The following is a 20,332-nucleotide window of genomic DNA, read 5'->3' on the forward strand; positions in this document are numbered from 1 at the left end:
TGGATGACACAGGTCTTCAAAATGCACCTTCCAGGTCTCCTGGGCTCCTTCCCCGGCACATCGAGCGTGGGAAGGGGTGGGCCGCTCTGCTCCACCAGGGTCTGCAGCCCGTCCGGGTAATCCCGGGCCAGGCACCATGCCCCCGCTACCCCGGCAGTGGCTACGCAGGGAAAAATCTCAGGAACCTGCGGTTGTGAGGGCCCTGGACCCAACAGCACGCTGGTGCTGGTAGGAAGAACAGCGAGACTTCAAAAGGCTCCATTTCACAAGCTGTCAAACAGGCTGAACGACCTGGCAGCCAGGGGAAGGGGGCCGGGCGGGTGTGCGGTCACACTTCCCGCTGATGCAACGCAACGCGTCCGCCCAATTCTAAAAATCCTTAGTAACACTGTTTAATATACAAGAATCAAAAGTACAGCAGTTTTACAATGTAGGAAAATTTAATACATACTATATAAACAACATTATTTACATCAGAAATCACTAGGACAGTGGCATTTTTCACAAATATAAATTAATTACTGTTTAGTCAACAGGTTTGAAAAGTCCACAATTTTACAATAAAGAAAAACCAACTGTCCCCAAACGAGTGGGGTCAGAAGGACTAAAGCAGCCTGGACCCTTGGCCTGGCTCTCCCCGCCCGACACTGCGGCCTTCAGAAGAGCCCCGAAGACCGCCAGTGCTGGGCCCGGGGCCACCGCTCCTGCTGACGAGTGGATTTTGGTCTGTAGGATTCCTGTGTCCCCATGTGAATTCATAACCGAATCGCAGCGTGCACCGCACGTCCCGATGCAGCTCTCGGGCATCAGGCTAGAGTGTCTGCAGCACAATGTGAGAAGTGTTCTGGCTTCCCGCGGACGGGCTAAAACAAGGACTAGAAGGAGAGGGGGACCAGGGGCCATCAGATGGGGCTCTGCTTCTCTCCGCGTCTCTGAAAGACCTCAGCGAGGCCCCGGGGCTCTCACCGCACCCCTGCCCAGGGCTAGGGGATACCACGCTACCCCTCGTTCACATTCAGACTTCAGGTGACACCAACTCCCCTCTGCCTCGACCCCTGCAGTCTCCAGCCAGTTACTAAATCTTTCGAAGCGAGGCTCCACGGAACACCACCCTCGCAGGCTCGTCGGGCACTTCAGCCCATCTGCAGGGGAGAGAATTCCTACCTGTGCAAATCTGTTTTTGATAAAAGCATACAGTATTCATACTGACTTAGGTCAATGAGGAAATGTCTCCTTTTCCCCTACTCACTCTTCAAACATACTTCAACACCTAAAGTAGATGCTTTTATGGGGATACTGTAATTTTATAATCAATTTAACACTGATCTGGCTAATATTGCCTTTTGCTACATCATATGGCACTGCAAGTCCTGAATGTAAACAAAAGGAAGTTCCTTTTTCTTCATGATGAGACATCTTTGGGACTAACTCACTCTCCTATCAACTTCAAAGAAAAAAACCCTGATGAGTATTGAAACACAGGGCCTCCAGTGACTTTCCTGGTTTCCCAGGGGACACAGCCTAGGCTGGGGCTCATCTCTCCCTCCCTCCCCCCCTCCTTCCACAGGACAGGACAAGTCAGCCTAGCCCTCCTCTTTGGCCGGGACAAGAAAGACACCAGGTAGTGTCAGTACTGTCAGCAAGAAGTTAAGCTGGTGGGGGTCACAGCATGTGCCCGGCGAGGTGGCCGTGGGGCTAGAGGCTCCCAGCATTCCTTTGGGCCATGGTCCGGCTCATGTTTACTGGATACGAGCCCACACTGAACCACCCCAGTCCCGAGAGAAGTAAGTAGGGGGCAAGCCCACCAAGCTCCCAACACAAGCTGTGAGGACCCAGGCTCTCAGGTGGAAGTCCCGGCCGGCCAGCGCCACGAGGCTGTGTGCAGTGACGACCCACAAAGCCGCATCCGCTTCCCCAGGGTGTGCTGACTTGGGAATTTCTCAGTAAAGGCATTAACGGTGCTGCCCAGGTTACTAGCAAGTAAGCGATAACGGTTTATGAAGTCCTCACAGGTCAGTTCAGGGAGTTTAACCCTGTGCACGCCCAATGGAAAGGTGGTCACCAGCTCTGAGCCTGGATGCAACTATGCACAGTGTAGGTTCAAGTCAGTTATTCCATCTAGAAAGGCCTTTGGATAATCCAACAATACTGGCAAGCTATATTTAAAGGGAATAAAACGGAAGGCCCAGTAATCAGTAAAATGAAAGGAGCCTGATTAATTGGTGCAACCGACTCACCTTCCCACCTCGGACTCTGCTCAACCCTCGCAGGACTCCTACTGTCTGCAGCTCAGTCCCCTGTCCTGGAAGGCTTCCCATTTTGGAGAAACTTTACCTTAGGTTTACACCTTATTTGATCTCATTCTAAAGACAACGGGAGTTCAACTCTAATGATCTCCGACTGGGAGTGGGAGCCTGTTTCCCACAGGGACCCCGACTTCATGTGTCCACCCGCCCCACGGTGTCAGGAGACGCGTGTTCTGGTCTACGCAGTCTACTTATTCAAGCTGTGTGAAGGGCACTAAACTAACGAGTGTGGCTGCAAACGCTGACCGGGCTCAACACTGAAGCCCCTCCCCCCACACCTCCCCCGGGAAGTGCACCTGCCACCCACACCCCTGCCTGGGCCCACACCCGCAGCACGTTTCCCCTCCTCTCCAGGCCCTGTCCTCAGAATGCTCGTCCCAGGAATCAGAAACCCACCAGGGATGCCGGGTCCCTGGCCGCACCGATCCCCCCAGCGCCCGCCCCCCAGCCCACTCACAGCCAAGGAAGACCCACGCCAGCTGCAACGCTGCCGCAACTCACAGTACGCACTAGTCAGCCAGACGGGCCGACTCCCCCCGGCACCGGGGCAGAGGAGACCCGCTCAGGAGATCGGACCTCTGAAATGTCCAGCTAGTGTGGGAAAGGTTAGTGTTGTATGATAGGGGCCACCGCGGAAGCTGCTCCCCACCAGCCCCTGCACCACAGGCGTCACGAGGAGGCCCATATGTACGCTTCTCCCAAGAACACACGTGAGGAGTGTACCTGCTCCCCTTCAAGTCCTAGGAGGCGAAACCCACACCCCGCCCCTGTCAGCAGCATCCGTCACATCACAGTGAAGCAGATCAACGCTCGGTCTGGCAGGTCCCGGCAACCTTCACACACACGCTCCTTCCCAGCCCACCGCATGCAGGCCCAGGGCACACAGACCCAGCAACAAAATCCTCGTGACTCTGAGATCCCTTCTTCCTTCACTGGGGAAAAACAGCCCACGAAGCTGGGATGCAAAAGTCACATCTTCCTCCTAGCACCTCTCACAGTGGGAGGCCAGGACCAGGCTGGAATGGGAGGGGGTGTCAAAGTGCAGGATTGGCGACCCAAACCCAAGCTGGACCGAGTGAAAGGCCCCCCGCTCCTTGAGGTGCTCCTTCCACTGGCGAGCTGACAGCAGCGGCATGTCCAGAAACTCCACTCGCTGGTCTAGATAATTGGCTCCTATTGGATCAGACCAAAAATATCCAGGTGCTTAATGACTCTTGCTCTCCCCTTCATTCCCGGCCGTCCTTTATGTTTTCCGAACATTCCAGTTATAATCTGGGTTGTTTTTCTGTTCTAGTGATCTCTCCAAGGGAGACCTGTGATCCAGGGGTGACTTGGAATCATGGGGGGATTTCTGAGAAGGGGGCGAGCGAGGGTCTGAGACGGCAGGGTGCAGGGGGGGCAGGGGTTGTTTATACTCCCCCAGTTTGTCTGTGTGGAAAGAGCGGTAATGGTCCGAAGGTCCCTGGCCGTGGTAGCCCACTGGGGGACGGTGGTCAGACATTCGTCGGAAATCCTGCTGGTGGTAGTTTTGAGGCCGAAATTCATCGGCTCTCCTCCGCTTGGAGTCATGATGGTGCCTGAAACAGAGACACAAGCCTTAGCTGACAGCTCAAACCCACCCCCCTCCTCCTCGCCCACCGGCTCACCCTCCCGCGCTCATACTCAAGGGCCCTTCCAAAGGACTCAGGCTTCACAAATGCTCACACTACTAGGAATCGGAAAAACAAAAAGCAAAAGTAATAACAAAGGGCTATTTTATACTTATTGGCAAAACCCATACTACAATATGACACACACCTCAAGTGTGCAATGAAACAAACACACCCCTGAATCACTGGCGGCTCTATAAAGCTGCACTCCCCTCAGCAAAACCGGCCAGACCTACAAACATTTTCAAATTCTTTGACTTGGCCCAAGAGAAAAAGAGCCACAGAAATTAACTGAAAAGTTATTAGCAACAGCAAAAGCCACAATCAATCCAATCATTCAACAATAAAGCGTTAAATAATTTAATAAATTGACTCCATGTAAAGAATAGTAAAATTTTTACTTAGCCCCACAGTAAACTGCTTGTTATCCTATTAAAAGAAAATCAGTAAACATCAACAACAAAAAGACAACCCAATTCAAAAATAGGGAAGGGACTCAAACAAACATTTCTCCAAAGCTCTACAAATGGCCACTAAGTGCATGAAAAGATACTCAACATCTTTAAAGAACATTAATCATCAGGGAAATGCAAATCAAAACCAAAATGAGCTACTTATCTGATTCACACCCACAAGGATGGCCATGTTTAAAACACACAAAAACACTGACAAACACGTGCACAGTACGTGCTGGCAAAGATGTGGGAAAATTCCAACTCTCATACATTGCTAATAGGAATGTAAACGGTCTCAGCCACTGTGGAAAACAGTTAGGTGGTTTCTAAGAAGCCAAACGTGGAACTCCCATACGACTAACACTTCCCTCCTGCGTATAGAACCAAAAGAACTGAAAACAGATATTCAAACAAATAATTTTATACTCATGTTCATAGCAGCACTATGTACAATGGCCAAAGGAAGAAACAATTCAAATGTCCATCGACGAATGAATGGACGAACAAAATGTGCCATACACATACAATGGAATATTATTCAGCCACAAAAAGAAATGAAGTACTGAGGTGTGCTACAATATGAATGAGACTCCAGCATTATGCTAAGTGTTCAAAAAAGCCAGTCACCAAAGGGCACACCTTGTATGATTTCATTTATACAAGACATCCAAGATAAGTAAATCCATGAAAACAAAACAGACTGAGTATCAGGACCTGCGGAGATAGCAGAATGGGGTGACTGCGTAAGGGTCATGGGGTTTTCTCCAGGATGATGAAAGTGTTTGGAACTTGACACCGGCGGTGGTTGCACAACACTGTGAATATTAAAGGTCATGGAATTGTTCACTTTAAAACAATTAATTCAGTTTATGTGCATTTCCCCTCATTAAACAAAAGAGAGAGCTGGTGTCTTCAGCTTCCAGTCAAGGTGGAATACTGGGAACTAGACTTACCCTCCTACGTGAAACAAGAAGAAAGAGCAAATAAAACGGTTTGAAGACACTAGATGTCTGGTAACAAAGAACAGGGATTCCCTGAGGGATGGAAAACTGAGGAGACAAGGCTTATAACAACCCCACTCACTGCCCTGAGCCAGTGTCCAGCCCCAGCACAGGGAAGGAGAGACATCCTGAGTTGAGAGGTGGGGACAAAACAAGGCAGCTGGACCTCACAGGATGGAATGCAAAAGAGGATTCTGCACACAGAAAGAAGTCCAAAGACCTGCAAAGGGTTCCCCTTGGGCATTTAACTGAACACTATAGAGGGTGTGCATGTGCAGAAACCACCCAAGGCCAGAAGATTAGAGGTACAAGGGTCCTGTTCTCACCGGCCACACCAAAAACCCTCAAGCTTCAAGGGACGTCAGTAGAGTCCAAGGAAGTGTTCTTGCCCTAGTGAGGGGGAACAATTAGACTTGGCCAGAGCATTGCTCCCTTTCTGACCAATAAATCTTAAAAGCAAGACCTGAAAGAATCAAACTGCTTCTAGATAACCTCCTTCTCATAACAGAGCTCCAGAATATTTACAGGAATACAAAACATCCAGCACTCGGTGAGGCATCTAATAAAAAATTACTAGGCATGGAAAAAACAGGAAAATAAGACCATAATGAGGAGATAAGTTAATCACTTGAAACTGATCCAAATGGTAGAATCAGCCAACAAGGATATAAAAACTGGGTGGTGGTGGTTGTTTTAACATTTAAAAGAAGAGCTATCACCTTTGATGGGGCACCTGGGTGGCTTAGTCGGTTAAGTGTCCGACTTTCGCTTAGGTCATGATCTCGCGGTTCGTGGGTTCGAGCCCCACATCGGGCTCTGTGCTGACTGCCAGCTCAGAGCCTGGAGCCTGTTTCAGAGTCTGTATCTCCCTCTCTCTCTGACCCTCCCCTGCTCACGCTGTCTCTCTCTCTCCCCTAAAAATAAATAAAAATATTTAAAAAAATAAATAAAAAATAAAAGAAGAGCTATCACCTTTAAGAGCTGCTGCTCTTATTTTTATTTGTTTTCAAGAGAACAGGTGGGGGAGGGGCAGAGAGAGAATCTTAAGCAGGCTCCACACTGAGCACGGAGTCAAACATGGGGGTTGATCCCATGACCTGAGCCGAAATCCAGAGTCAGACACTCAACCGACTGAGTCACTTGGATGCCCTAAAAACNACAACTTCTAGAAATAAAATTATAATGTATGAAATGCAAAATATACTGTATGGGGCCCAAGGCAGGTTAGACATTGAAAATCTTAGTGAACTTGTAGACAGAGCAACAGAAACTATCCGACTGAGATAGAAAGAAAACAAAATTTAAAATATAAGCAGAGCATCCATGAGCTGTGAGAGCAATCAGCGCAAACAGCCTAATACAGGCATAGCCAGAATCTCCAAAGGAGACGACAGGGAGGGAGGGAAGAAACAAAACTGAAGAAATAGTGGTAGAAAAAAAATCTTCCTAAGTTGATAGTAAAGACAAACCCGCCACAGACCCAAGAAGTTCAACACTTCCCAAGCAAAACAAACATGAGGAAACACACAACACGATGCAGCACTGTAATCAAATTGCTGAAAACCAGTAATGAAGGGGAAGAAAAGACATGTTTCATAAAGAGGAACAAAGATAAAGAAGAGAAACAAAGCAAGCAGACAGAAGAGGAACATCTTTAAAGTACGGAAAGTGTTAATGTGGGAATTTATACCCAGCAAAGTATCTTCCATAAATGAAAGCAAACTAAGGACTCTCTCAGGCGTATAATGCTGAAGGAATTTGTCACCAGCAGACCCATACTAAAACAAAAGCCCTTGGGCAGATAAAGAGTGATACTGAATAGGAATATAGGTCTACACGAAGAAACGTAGGGCCAGTGCCCGCTGGGGCCGCATAGGGAGATACAGAAGGGCGGGGTAAGAGTTTGGTTCAAACCTCCTCTAAAGGAGACAGCTGCTACTTGGCTATATAACGCGTCAGCAGACCCTCCAAAAAGGAAAAGGGAGATGCTGAATAGGAAATTTTCCAGATTTAAGTTTAAATTCAAGTCCGAGCAAAGTGTGTCATCAGCCTAAGAAAAGCCAAAGCTGCTGTGAGGTTAAAATACAGTCCAGTCTTATTCTAGGAATAATACAGAAAACTTTAGCCCTTCCTACACTTGGTAACTCTCCCAAGTTACAATTGTGGGTCATAATGGCAGTGTATAGTTGTAGACAGGGTACAACTTCAAAAGGCTTTCACCCCTCAACTGTGGGCTGGTGGCAGGCAAGGACCACGGGCCAGGACCCATGTCAGGATCCCTGCTACCTAGTGTATCTGAGTACCTCACAGCAAGCTCAATAATTTTGATTGTGGACTCTAAGTGTCAAGGCTACCACTTCTTCACATTTCCTCAGAAGATGACAGAAAACTTTTCCTGTATAAGTAGAAGGATGAAACTGCAAATGACTCCCTATGTCCCAGAGAACACAACCTAAGACCTATAATCTGGCATTCAATGCCTCCTTATTATCCAACGTGTCCTGTCCATCTTCTGGACTTTCCTCTCTGGATCCCCACCCTTTGCCTGGGCCTGTGATACCTATTCCATTTCTGTTTAGTAGACTCTTCAAGGCCCAAATCAACAATCAGCAACCTCCTCTCTGCCTCAGCCCTCAGGAAAAACTCAAAAACCTCTACTTTCAACCATCCACTTAGCATACTGTGTCAGCTGTCTACACCGTGATTCCTCCCCAACACGCTGAGGATGCCATGATGGCAAAAATGTTGGTTCAGACTAGGGACCATGACTGGCACAGGATGAGATGTTCAGTCAACATTTAATAAGTACATTAATGTGTACATCACTCGTCTCTTCCCCTCAAGCAGTGAAGCGCCTGGCAGAGGTCAGCACCTGGTGTCTCAGGACCTTCTGCCTACCTGTCATAATAATCTCTGTGTCCCCTGTGGTCTCGGTCGCTGCTGTACTGGTCGTAAGGTCTCTTTCTGGACAGGTTGTTGGGTCTGTAGCTCCCAGAGCGGTGGGCATCCATGTGTCGCCGGTCCCCATAATGGTGGTCCTTGTACCAGTGCTGCTCATACTGGTGGTGCCGGTCACTACCCCACGGAGGATTGCTGTTGCCACCACCATAGTTGAACTTTCTTTCCCTCTGCCAGTCTCCTCGATCTGCAGGAAAAGAAAGAACAGTTTCATGGTTTCAAAAAATGGCTGAATTTCACATCCACTGGTTTAAACTCAAAAGCTGACACATTATATAAATAGACATTAAATTTCTTCCTTCCTAGCTTTTTTGCTGCTGGTAAACATACCAGTAATGAGTCCCAGCCTTCTCTCCTTCAACTTTTAAGGCAAAAGAAAACTCACTGCCTTTCTCCTTGTGAAATCGTAAAAATTATTGCTTTTTATTTTCGATGCCTCTTTACCTTCCAATCTGGGGCAGACCCTTAAAATGAGATTTCACTCAAAAAAACAAAACTAAACATTAATTCAGAAAATAGCACTGCTGGGGGCGCCTGGGTGGCTTAGTCGGTTAAACGTCCGACTTTCGCTTAGGTCATGGTCTCGTGGTTCGTGGGTTCAGGCCCCGCGTCGGGCTCTGTGCTGACTGCCAGCNAATAGCACTGCTGAATTTCAGAGCCATAAGGTAGTATCTTCTGTTTACACATCTCAAGTTTATTTACCTGCTGCTACCGGAAACAGTGCCTGGTCTCTGAAAGTATTTCCAGACTATTCATACTGATTTTACTATTCTTTCCTAGCTCACACCAAGGGGATAATAAACCACCTCCTGTAAAAGGTGAATCTTCTAACTTTGGATTTGGTTCAACATGCTAACTCTCAAGAATAGGGCCAAACTGAAATCTGTTTCAGCTTTTAAAGCCTCACTTTTCCCTGAGGAGAAGAATCACACCTATTCAGAAAAGGTAGTGAACACATAAAAGTCCAGGAATGGAGGCTATATTGAGTTTAAGTGTGACCCCCCCGCCCCCAAATAGATGTCCACTCAGAGTCTCTAAGTGTGACTTTACTGGGAAACAGGGTCTTTCTATATGTAATTAAGGATTCTGAGATGAAATCATCTTGGATTTAGGTTAGGCCCTAAATCCAATGACAGATACCTTCTAAGAGAAAGGCAGAGGGAGTTCTGAGACAAAGAGACACCAGAGATGGAGGCAGATATGGGAAAAATGCAGCCAAAGTCAAGTAGCACCAAGGGCTGCTGGTGGCCACTACAAGCCAGGAGAGAGGCAGGGATTGGATCCTCCCCCACATCTCCCAGAGAGAGACAACCTAACTGACACTTAGTGCAGACCTGCAGCCTCCAGAAGTGTGGAAGAATACATTTTCCAGTTTGTGGTAGCCTTAGGAAACAGGGACATAGTAACCAGAGGGAACTATGTGGCCTCATGGGAAACCCATCTTCTATCTACAACTGTATTAGCACCAAAAATAAGCCACCAAGTAGATGCCCCTCTACTCATGCTGCTGGTCTTCTAAGTATTTTTTTATAGAGCCAAAGAATAATACCATGAAGGAACCTGACAGCTTAGGAACTGATAACACAGTCAGCCAGTGGCTTAAATTCCCTGCTGCTCTGGTTGTGGATCAGGCCAGAGGACCAAGAAGTAAAAAATTTTAACTATTCAACCTAAAAACTTAACAGACAACAACAAAAAGAGACACCTTCACAACATGAAAACAAATCACTCGAAGGTGGCTTCAAATGGAAAGTAATATTTCAAACAGGGTGTCAGTGTCTGCGGTATCATGGAGAGGCTTACAAGTCAAGCCAATTCATTTATTTCCAGAGGAACCGAACAGTGCTTCTTTCTTGATCCCGCTATGAGGTAGGTCACTGGTTAGGAGTACTGAGCTATTAAGGAGATGGGTGAAGAATCCAAGACTTAAATAAAAACCTACAGTGAGCTAAGAAGAGTTCTTTCAAAGGATCAGAATATAAAATCAGTGGCATCACACAAAAAACACAAAACCAGCCTGATGCAGGAAAAAATCAGTACAAATAATACAATTATATCTATGACTATGGATATAGTTCCCAATCATCTTGTACAGTCATTACCTTTTCCCCTGAATCAAATGGTGATCAATGGTGATCCGAATTATCTGAACTACTTAGATGCTTAAGATCAGAAGACCTGGAACTTGTGCTTCCAGGTAGTCCAGGGTAGCTTGCAGCACAACTACACTCTGCCAAGAACAGTAAGAAAAGCCAGATAAACAAAAACTATCTGTTTGAGGACATCAAAGGGTAGCCAGAGCAATCAGGACTAGACTAGAAGGAGTAAGTCTCCGAAGAGCAGAAAACTTCAGAGAGGTAAGAGGTGACCTCTGTAGCCACTGAGGAGGTTTGTGACTCCAAGCACAGGCGACGGGCTGAATATTTAAGCTTTTACCAGCACAAGCTGGGCCTTTGGTGGTCTTTCTAGGCTAGAGGGACACAGCAGACTTGAGGGGCTCAAACACACAGCCAGTCTTCCCTTAAGATATGTGCTGAATCTGCAGGGAGCAGAAGGCTGAAGACCCGAGCCCCAGAAGAGCAGAGCAGTCTGGGGCAGCTGCACAGTGCTGACAAAACCAAGATTTGAGTCTTAGGCCTGCAGGAGGTAAGGGGCAGAAAATGCTCCGGGCCCTCCGCTGAGCACTCTGAAGAGCTAAGCCCCAGGAACAAGGGGGCCCAGAGGCAGACTAGACCAGAATGATGGCCTTACACTCCATGTGCCCTGGGGAAGGAAAGAAGGAATCCTTTCTGGGAAAGCAATGTCATCTGGAGCTTACATAATTTTTTTTCTAGTAGGCTCCACACCCTGCAAGTGTGGGGCTTGAACTCATGACCCTGAGATCAGACCTGAGCTAAGATCAAGAGCTGGATGCTTAGCTGACTGAGCCACCCAGGTGCTCCTGGAGCTTCCACAATTTTTAAAACATAGGTTCCCCCATTTAATCAAAAATAACTAGGCACGCCAAAGACAGGACTGTATGACTGAAAACCAAGAGAAATAAAACATACAACAGAAAATGATTCACAAGAATTCAGATACTGCAGTTAGCAGGCAAAGATTTTTAAATAACTGTAATTCGTATGTTAAAAAAGAGAGGAAAAGATGGAGAAAATTAAGTTTTCTAAAAGCTCGAAAATTTTACCAGGAGAATGAAATACATTTTTCAAAAGAAATCAAATGGAAATCCTAAAACTGAAGTTTAGAAAGAAATGTACCACTTCATTAAGATTATTATGGAATATGTGACTCTTTGCAAAATCCTATGCTAGGACTCCTATATATACTATATACTTTTTAGGTTGGATTCTATATGTTTTCCCTTTCTTACTACCTGTATCTTTAAATTCATGCTCACCATAACCAGTGAAGGAACAGAAGATGGAGGACTTACTAACTTCCTTCAGTCAACCCTGCATTCCCAGCATCCTGAGGTAACGGGTTCTGTGTGTATTTTCACATCTTTCTCTATGCTTATCCATACACAGTATTGTTTTGAATAAGCATTCAAAACAGTATTCAAATATACAATACAGAAAACAGTTTGGTGGTTCCTCAAAAAATTAAATCAGAATTACTGTATAACCCAGCAATTCCACTGGTAGGTATATACCCAAAAAAACTGAAAATAAGTACTCAAAAAGTAACTTACACACAGATTTTCACAGTGGTACTATTCACAATAGCCAAAAAGTAGAAACAACCCAATGTCTATCAACAGATGAATGGATCACAGACTGTGGTGTGCATCCACACAATGCAAAGTTATTCAGCCACAGAAAGGAATGAGGTACTGACACCAGTTACAACATAGATAGGCCTTCAAAACCACACTGAGATACCTCACACCTGTCACACTGGCTAACGGTAACAACTCAGGAAACAACAGATTTTGTCGAGGATGTAGAGAAAGGGAAACCCTAGTGTACTACTGGTGGGAATGCAAACTGGTACAGCCACTCTGCAAAAGTGTGGAGGTTCCTCAAAAGCTTAAAAATAGAACTACCCTATGACCCAGTAATTGCACTACTAGGAATTTATCCAAAGGATACAGGTACGCTGATTCGAAGGGGCACGTTCACCCCAATGTTTATAGCAGGGCTATCCACAACAAATTATGCAAAGAGCCCATATGTCCAACTACTGATGAATGGATAAAGAAGATGTGGCATATATATATATATACATACACACACAGTGGAATACTACTCAACGATGAAAAAGGATGAAATCTTGCCATCTGCAACAACATGGATGAAACTGGAGGGTTTTATGCTAAGTGAAATTAGTCAGAGAAAGATACATATCATATGATTTCACTCATATATGGAATTTGAGAAACTTAACAGATGACCACAGAAGTGAAAGAAACAGAAGATAAAAACAAAGACGGAGGCAAACCAGATAAAAACAGAGAACAAACTGTGGATTGATGGGGGTGGGGGGCTATGGGACATGGGGAAAATGGGTGATTGAGGAGGTTCCTTGTTGGGATGAGCACTGGGTGTCATATGTAAGAGATGAATCACAGGAATCTACTCCTAAAGACCGGAGCACACTGTGTTAGCTAACTTGAGAATAAGTTTTTTTTAAAAATTATGTTAAGAATAATGAACTGTTAAAAAAAAAATATATATATATACACACACACACACACATACACACCTTGAAAACAGAACCCAGACACACAGTATGACTTCATTAATATGCAGTGTCCCAAATACATGAATCCAGACATATAGGATACAGACTGGGGACTGTGGGGGCTAATGGATGTGGGATTTCCATTTGAAGTAATGGAACTGTTTTGTAACTAAGACAGAAGTCATAGTTGCACAACACTGTGAATGTACGAAATGCTAATGAATTGGGTATTTAAAATGGTAAAAGTTTAAGATACAAAACAGGTGAATGTAAGGGAAGGGAAGCAAAAATAATATAAAAACAAGGAAGGCGACAAAACATAAGACACTCAAATACAGAGAACAAACTGAGGGTTGCTGGAGGGTCTGTGGCTGGGAGGATGGGCTAAGTGGGGGAGGGGCATTAAGGAAGACACTTGTTGGGATGAGCACTGGGTGTTATATGTAGGGGATGAATCACTGGGATCCACTCCTGAAGTCACTGTTGCATTATATGCTGACGTGGATGTAAATTTATAAACAAACAAAAAAATAAAACAATAGAACTTAAATGTTAAAAACAGAAAAGTGAATAAATGAATTTTAAAAAAATAAAAAAATAAAATGGTAAAGTTTATGTGATTCTCACCTCAATAAATTTAAACAGACACACAGAGTTTGTTGTTGCTGACCTATAAAGCCAAGTCATTCTTTTTAATAATTGATAATGATAGAGTACAACCATCCTATTACTTATCTAATGATTCTCCTACTATTGGATATTCAAGCTATTTCCAGCTTTTTGCCATTCTACGACTGAATGCCATCCTTATTCATATAGAAGAGGGGCTTATGAGTTAAGATACTTGAGATTAATTCCTGGAAAGACTAGCAATTCACACTCTTAGCAATTTGTGTATATTTCACCCTTTCAATTTTTGTTGACCTGAATGGCAAAAAAAAAAAAAAAAAAAAAAATTTGGTTAGCTTACCAAAATTACCATCACTTTAATTTACATTTCCCTAATAGCAGTACTGGCCATCTTGTCACACTGGCCATTTGAATTTCCTCTTCTGTATGAATTCCCAATTCCTAACCTTTGCCCATTTTTCTATTTGGTTATTCTTTTGTTACCTATTTACAAGGGCTCTTTCAGTTTTAACCGTGTGACTGTCCTATATAATGTAAATTGTTTCTCTCAGTCTGTCATTTGTTTTGTTTATGGTGGTGGCCATGTTCTTCTTAGAGCTAGAGCCTTTTGGATCTTTACTTCATGCTCTGCGTCACTGAGACAAAAGAAGACAGTAAAGTGTTGAAGGAGAATAAAGTGCAAAGGTCTAGCTATCTTTGGAAAATAAATGATTCTTTTGGCATCTCTTTTTAAAACTCCACTTAATGACCTACCTGCATTACTAAAGTGTCTCTTGTTAGGGTGATTATAGTTATCTCTTGGGTGTCCGTGCATCTGTGGGCCATGGGAGGCAGGCAAGTGAGGCTTCTGAGGGTGAAGGTTGTGCGGGGCGTGAGACTGAGACATCAGGGAGTCCCGGCTGGAGCCTGAGGCCTCTGGTCGAAATGGCTTCTTACCACCAATCACATCATCTTTCTTCTTTTGCTCCTGAGAATAAAAGGAAACCAAAGAATCTTAAGATTCCAGGCTGAATTCCCAAGAACAGTACAGAGGTCACCGCCTCTAAGTATTCCCCTCTTGCCCCCTCTTAGGTTCCAAACTGCCATCTTCTACATTCTTATAAACCATGTTCATAAATTCCCCTGAGCTCCCCACCCCTGCTGCTCTGATAAGAAAGTCACGTTCCACCGGCAAGTCCCTGTGAGACTGTGTGCATGGGCTGTCAGCCTTCTCAGAGATTCATCCTGGACCATGTATACGTAGGAACACAACTTTCCTAGACTAACTAGAGCAAACAACCTCTGACTAGCCCAGTGGGAACTAGTTCCTATGCCAAACTCATCAGGCTAAACATCTCAATGTTTACTTTTTTACCACACAAGTAAAATGTGATAGAAAAATACCAGAAAATATAATAAGAAAAGAAAATAAAGTGCCCTAGTATCTTACTACCAAAGAAATTAATGTCTGTGATTTGCTCCATAACTTTCTAAGCTTCTGTTTGTGTGTGTTATTTTTTTCTTAACAACAAAAATATATTTGGTATTCTTCTTACACTTAATATATTATGCGAATCTTCTCATGTGAACACTTACTTGCACTATTTTATTATACGGCTGAACAACATTCCCCACCATGAATATATCGTGATCTATTTAATCTGTTTTTTATTGTTGGACATTCAAGTCATTTCCACAACATGTTTAAATCCTTAGTTACCTCATTACATTCTCAAAAGCAGAATTGTTTTTATCTTTTGACACATGTGACTGAACCGTCCCCCAGAAGACTGTGACAGTATACACCCCCAGCAGCAGGACCAGTACATTTGTTCACTATACTAACTGCTGACACTTAAGACTAACGTGGCCCCTCTACCATCGTGTGTTCAGCTACAAACTGTCATCCTAACTTTCACTCCCACTAAACAGGGTCTTTCCCACTATTTCATTCCCTCCTCAGTCTTATCCTGACTATCCTCACAGACTTTTATATTGCTTAAAATTTACATTAACAGTCAACGATACCAGTATATTATTTCTGTATATTACTACTATATCATACTCTTCTAAATTATAAACTACTTGAGCATACTATTCTACAGTCCAACACATTGCTAAGCAAGTTTAGTTCATGCAACAAATACTTTCGAGCACCTTCTCCGTGCCCAGCACCTTTCCAGGCACTGAGGCTATAGCAGAGGATGGGAAGCATATCTCTGCCTCCACAGAGGTGACAGGTTAGAGGAGGAGGTGTTAAATGTCCAGAGACTGGCCCTATATGGCTGATCTGGTAGGGCTGATATGGCAGGTCAGCAGATCTGTAAACGGGCACGCCTGCAGAAGGAACACTGCCCCTGCAGAATCAGTGAAGTCATTTATGTGCCCATCCCCCCACGCCAAAGAAGGGAGGGAACTTCTGGGCACCTTCTCATGTTGGCTCCTTTATGTGAGGATGTTATGTACAAAAGCAGGAAGGGACACCCAGTGTACATGACCCAGAAAAGAACGGAACAAGTACTTTCTGGCCAGTGACTTATCAGGAGCCACGTTTATAAGCTACCACAAGAGTAGAGAATAAATGATTCTGGACATAAGAATGCAGAGTAGGGGTGCCTGGGTGGCTCAGCTGGTTAAGCCTCCGACAGCTCAGTCTGTGAGTTTGAGCCCTGTGTCGGTCTCTTTCCTAACAGCTCAGAGCCTGGAGTCTGCTTCAGATTCTGTGTCTACTTCTCTTTCTGCCCCTCCCCCACTCACACTCTGTCTCTCTCTTGAAAATAAACAATCATTAAAAAAAAAAGAAAGAAAAGAATGCAGGTAACAACACCTTTTCAGAATTTTAATAGTCTGGTTCTAATACATTGGCTATTTTAGCCATCGTGTCTCACTCTCACTTTTGCTACCGGTGTAGCGTGCCACGAAACCACAGGGCGAACACGGCAGAGGGGCACACAGTGCAGGCAGGGCTGTGGTGCACCTGCACCTCCATCTGTAAGGGGAGGACAGAGAACTAGGGACCCTCTAGCACCACAAGTATCATTCCATGACATTCTTCCCAGGGAAAAACTGTAACTAAGGAATTTTTCTGTGGAACTGGCTTTTACCTGTTGGTATTGAATTAGGATTAAATTTATATTTTACCTCCTCTTCTTGAGATCTTTTCTTATGAGCCATCTTGTACAACTTATGCAATTTTCGGGCATCAAATTCTGTAAACTTGGAAACAAAAATCCATAGGTTCCTAAAAAAAATAATAGTTCTAGTAAATTATAGGATTTTAAAAATAACTTTTTATTCTCTTTATTGTGCTGGCAAGCTACTAAATTCTGGTATGGATATTCTCCAAGTGTAGAAATTAAGTAACAGAATATTCTTTCAGGTCTGTGTTTCATTAACACTCCTTTAGACACCAGTGTCCATAGAGTTTGACCGAGAGGTCTGGAGACGAAGGCTCCATCTCCGGGCTAAAACCTCCCATTTCACTGGCACTCAGGAAAGCCCGGGAGTCTTTCCCAGGTTCCGCACTTACTGGATTCTGCCACCCAACCCGTCATTACCATTTTCAGGTGGAGACCTCCATACACTGGGGCATCTCCAAGCTCCTGCCCCTTTTCCTCCCAGATGTCACCACAAGGCCTATAGTTTCTTCCCTGAACACTCCCAAGAGGCGCCTCCCCTGCAATTCCACTGCACCCGCCCCAGCAAGGCATTACAGTCAACAGGAGAGTGCTGGACAAAACAGGTGTCTAGAACAAGGAGGCAGGGGTACCGGCAGTGAGCTGGAAAAGGAGTCTCCCCTCCCTCCACACACTGCAGCGAAGAGGTTCACCACGTCACGCCACCCCCCAGAGACCACTGCTCCCTCAGTAGTAAACCTGCTGCATCATGGGCAAAGCCATTCCCCTTCCCTTCCTTTTTAAGACCCTCTATAATGAGCTTTAAACTCTAAAAACCTCCCGGGTCCCTTCACTGTCCCACTTTGAAGCCTTCGCCGAAGCTGAAAACTCTTGTCATCTAAGCAAGTGCCCCCTGCTCAAGCCCACGCGCCCGCCTCTCAGAAGAGTTTCCTCCCAGCCTGCTCTTCTGCAGGCCCTTCCTCCTTCTCGAACACCCACCACATGTGGTCTCACAATCACCACTTCATGAAGGGCAGTCTCTCCAGAGTGGGCAAGGACCTTCTCATGAACTACTGCTAGCCAGGGCCACAGTACCCGGCACAAGTAAACACAGACAGGCCCCAGGTCACAAGAGGAAGTCTAGCTTCCTACATACTACAGACTATGTAGTAGGATGACCTTCTGTTATCTTCCAACAGAGATTAAGTTGGGTAGAAATACAGCCTAGGGGCTAGCTAGGTATAGAAAGAAGTTGGTTAACAGTGTAAAGGGTAATAAAACTATTATTATGAAGCTTAATATTTTTTAATGGGTATGAAGCATGCTACAGATAGCACCATGGCAAAGTTTTCTTGAATCCTTTTTTCACTCAAAACCAATCCACTGAGATTGGTTATACCTAGGTTATATCTAGGTTATACCTAGATAATTACAGTAACCATGAAGTATAGGAGTTCAAAATGACTGTGGATTATGGACAGAGACTCCGTGTTACAATGATCTTTGAGAAAGACACTAGAGTTGTTTTCCTAAAATATACTAAGTGAATATATAAATGAAGATATATGAGCCATGATATGCCTTAAAAACTAAAGTTTAAAAAAAAAAAAAAAAGGGGGGCGCCTGGGTGGCTTAGTCGGTTAAGCGTCCGACTTTCGCTTAGGTCATGATCTCGCGGTTCGTGGGTTCGAGCCCCGCCGTCGGGCTCTGGGCTGACTGCCGGCTCAGAGCCTGGAGCCTGTTTCAGTCTGTGACTCCCTCTCTCTCTGACCCTCCCCTGCTCACGCTGTCTCTCTCTCTCTCCTAGAAATAAACATTAAAAAAAAAAAACAAAAAAAAAAACAAAAAACAAAAAACTAAAGTTTTAGTTTAAACTGTATTAATACAAATGACTACTACAGTTCTTTAATTATCAGAGAGAATAATGAAATCATAGTTCTGGTGATTTCAACCTTTGTTTCACCTTATGTGTTAGCAGAGAACTGATCAAATACTTATATCTGACTAGCAACCTGAGGTGGGTGAAGTAGTGAGACCAGATGATTTTTATCCCTTCCAGGTTTACAGACCAAGTCTTTGTTCTGAGAATAGGCCAGCCTCCTGCTGTTCTGTTGTAAAATAATGACATCATCCTACCTATTCCAAAGACTGGTCTCAGTGGAATGACCTATTGCAGGAAAATGAAATTGAAGCCTGCGGGTAAGTTGCCAATAGATGGTTTTTATTGGGGGAAAGATTTTCATTAGGCAGCTATGTCACCCTTTATAAAACAAGAACAGAACCCACACACACACTGTCAAATCAAACAGGGCAACATGAGGCCAAGGCCACTCACCTCCTCCACAGCTTGATGTGCTCCTGGTCTGAGTAGGCTTTAAGGCACTCGGCTATTCTGTCTCCGATTTTCAGCAGGCAATTTCGGGTATGCTCCAGCTGTTCCTGCACGTTGAGCCCCTTGTCTGGTTTGTCCAACTGTTTCAGTGCCTTTTTCACAGGCCTCATCCTCTCTTTGCACTGGAACAGGCCAACAGAGTAGAGACATAAAACACTTGCAGCAAAGACATCTTGTCTTTGGTTCCTGTGCCCTAAATTCCCAGAGGAAACCCGGCCCGCCCTCACACCATGTTACCCCAGGGGAAGAATGAGATGGAGCCAGTGCAACAAGTGTTAAGTCAGGAAAACTTGAGGTGCAGGTCCCGACAGCATCTCTTATAGAGTGAGGATTTCTACACTCTTCCTTTATTATATATAGCTCAAAACGTTTCTGTTTCCTCACCGGCAAGAGGGGCATGATAATGCCTCATAAGGCCATTATGAAGATCCAATAAGAAGCAAAATTACACACCGAACATAGAAACTTCTCACCACCATCTAAACTATCTAAAACTGCAAGATAAAATATTTACAAGTCCTTCAGGCTTATAAGAAACTATGTGGAAAACTTCCAGATAAAGATGGTGGGCTGAACAAAAGAATCACTTTCCCCCTGCCCAACTCCACTGACACAACAGTAAAGGGAGGTGTCTTAAAAACAAATAAGCCCACAAAGACAAGAAAATGAGAGAGAAATAAGAGTAACAAAATATTGGCAGTAAGGGAAAGCACTCAACAGACCTAACAGGAGAACCAATTGGTCTATACTGCAAAATTCCCCCCAAAGGCTCGATAGGCACCTCTCTAAGTAGGAGAGGGTGAAAACTAGGGACTGGATTTCTCAGTAATGCTTTCAAGTAAGAGATATCCAGAGTCACAAGAGATGCCCAAATCTCCCAACTCTGCCCAGCAAAAGATGCAGAGGTTATTCTCTGGAGAGTATGAAGGACAGGTCTTGGACCTGGGCTACTTGGGCACAGCCTGGAGGCAAGGCTGCCGCACCAAAACAGGAGCGTATGGACATATGCACACCAGATGAGCCACTGCCTGGCCATTTGCCTCCCAGACTCCAGAATGAAGGGAGCCAGGCCTTCACCCTCCATACTCAGGAGATGGAAGGATTCTTCTCCACAAAATCTGACCATCTAAGAGGTGGAACTACCCACTGGAAGCCTCCCAGGC

The 20,332-nt window shown here is 44.8% G+C and overlaps 1 protein-coding gene across 2 annotated transcripts in view; it reads right to left on the minus strand.

Annotated features, from left to right (window-relative positions):
* Positions 1-421: 421 nt before the first annotated feature.
* CHD2 (chromodomain helicase DNA binding protein 2) overlaps positions 422-20,332 on the minus strand; it is a 121,744-nt gene continuing 101,833 nt past the window's right edge. For both annotated transcript variants that reach the window (XM_077774385.1, XM_077774384.1), the window contains 5 exons: positions 19,113-19,291; positions 16,803-16,902; positions 14,436-14,649; positions 8,310-8,556; positions 422-3,883 (listed from right to left, as the gene is read on the minus strand). In XM_077774385.1, the coding sequence (XP_077630511.1) occupies positions 3,550-3,883; positions 8,310-8,556; positions 14,436-14,649; positions 16,803-16,902; positions 19,113-19,291 (1,074 nt within the window). In that variant the 3' untranslated portion in view covers positions 422-3,549. The remainder of the gene's footprint in view (positions 3,884-8,309; positions 8,557-14,435; positions 14,650-16,802; positions 16,903-19,112; positions 19,292-20,332) is intronic.

This window comes from Crocuta crocuta, unplaced genomic scaffold, assembly GCF_008692635.1.
Source record: "Crocuta crocuta isolate KB4526 unplaced genomic scaffold, BGI_CrCroc_1.0 scaffold7, whole genome shotgun sequence".
NCBI lineage: Eukaryota > Metazoa > Chordata > Mammalia > Carnivora > Hyaenidae > Crocuta > Crocuta crocuta.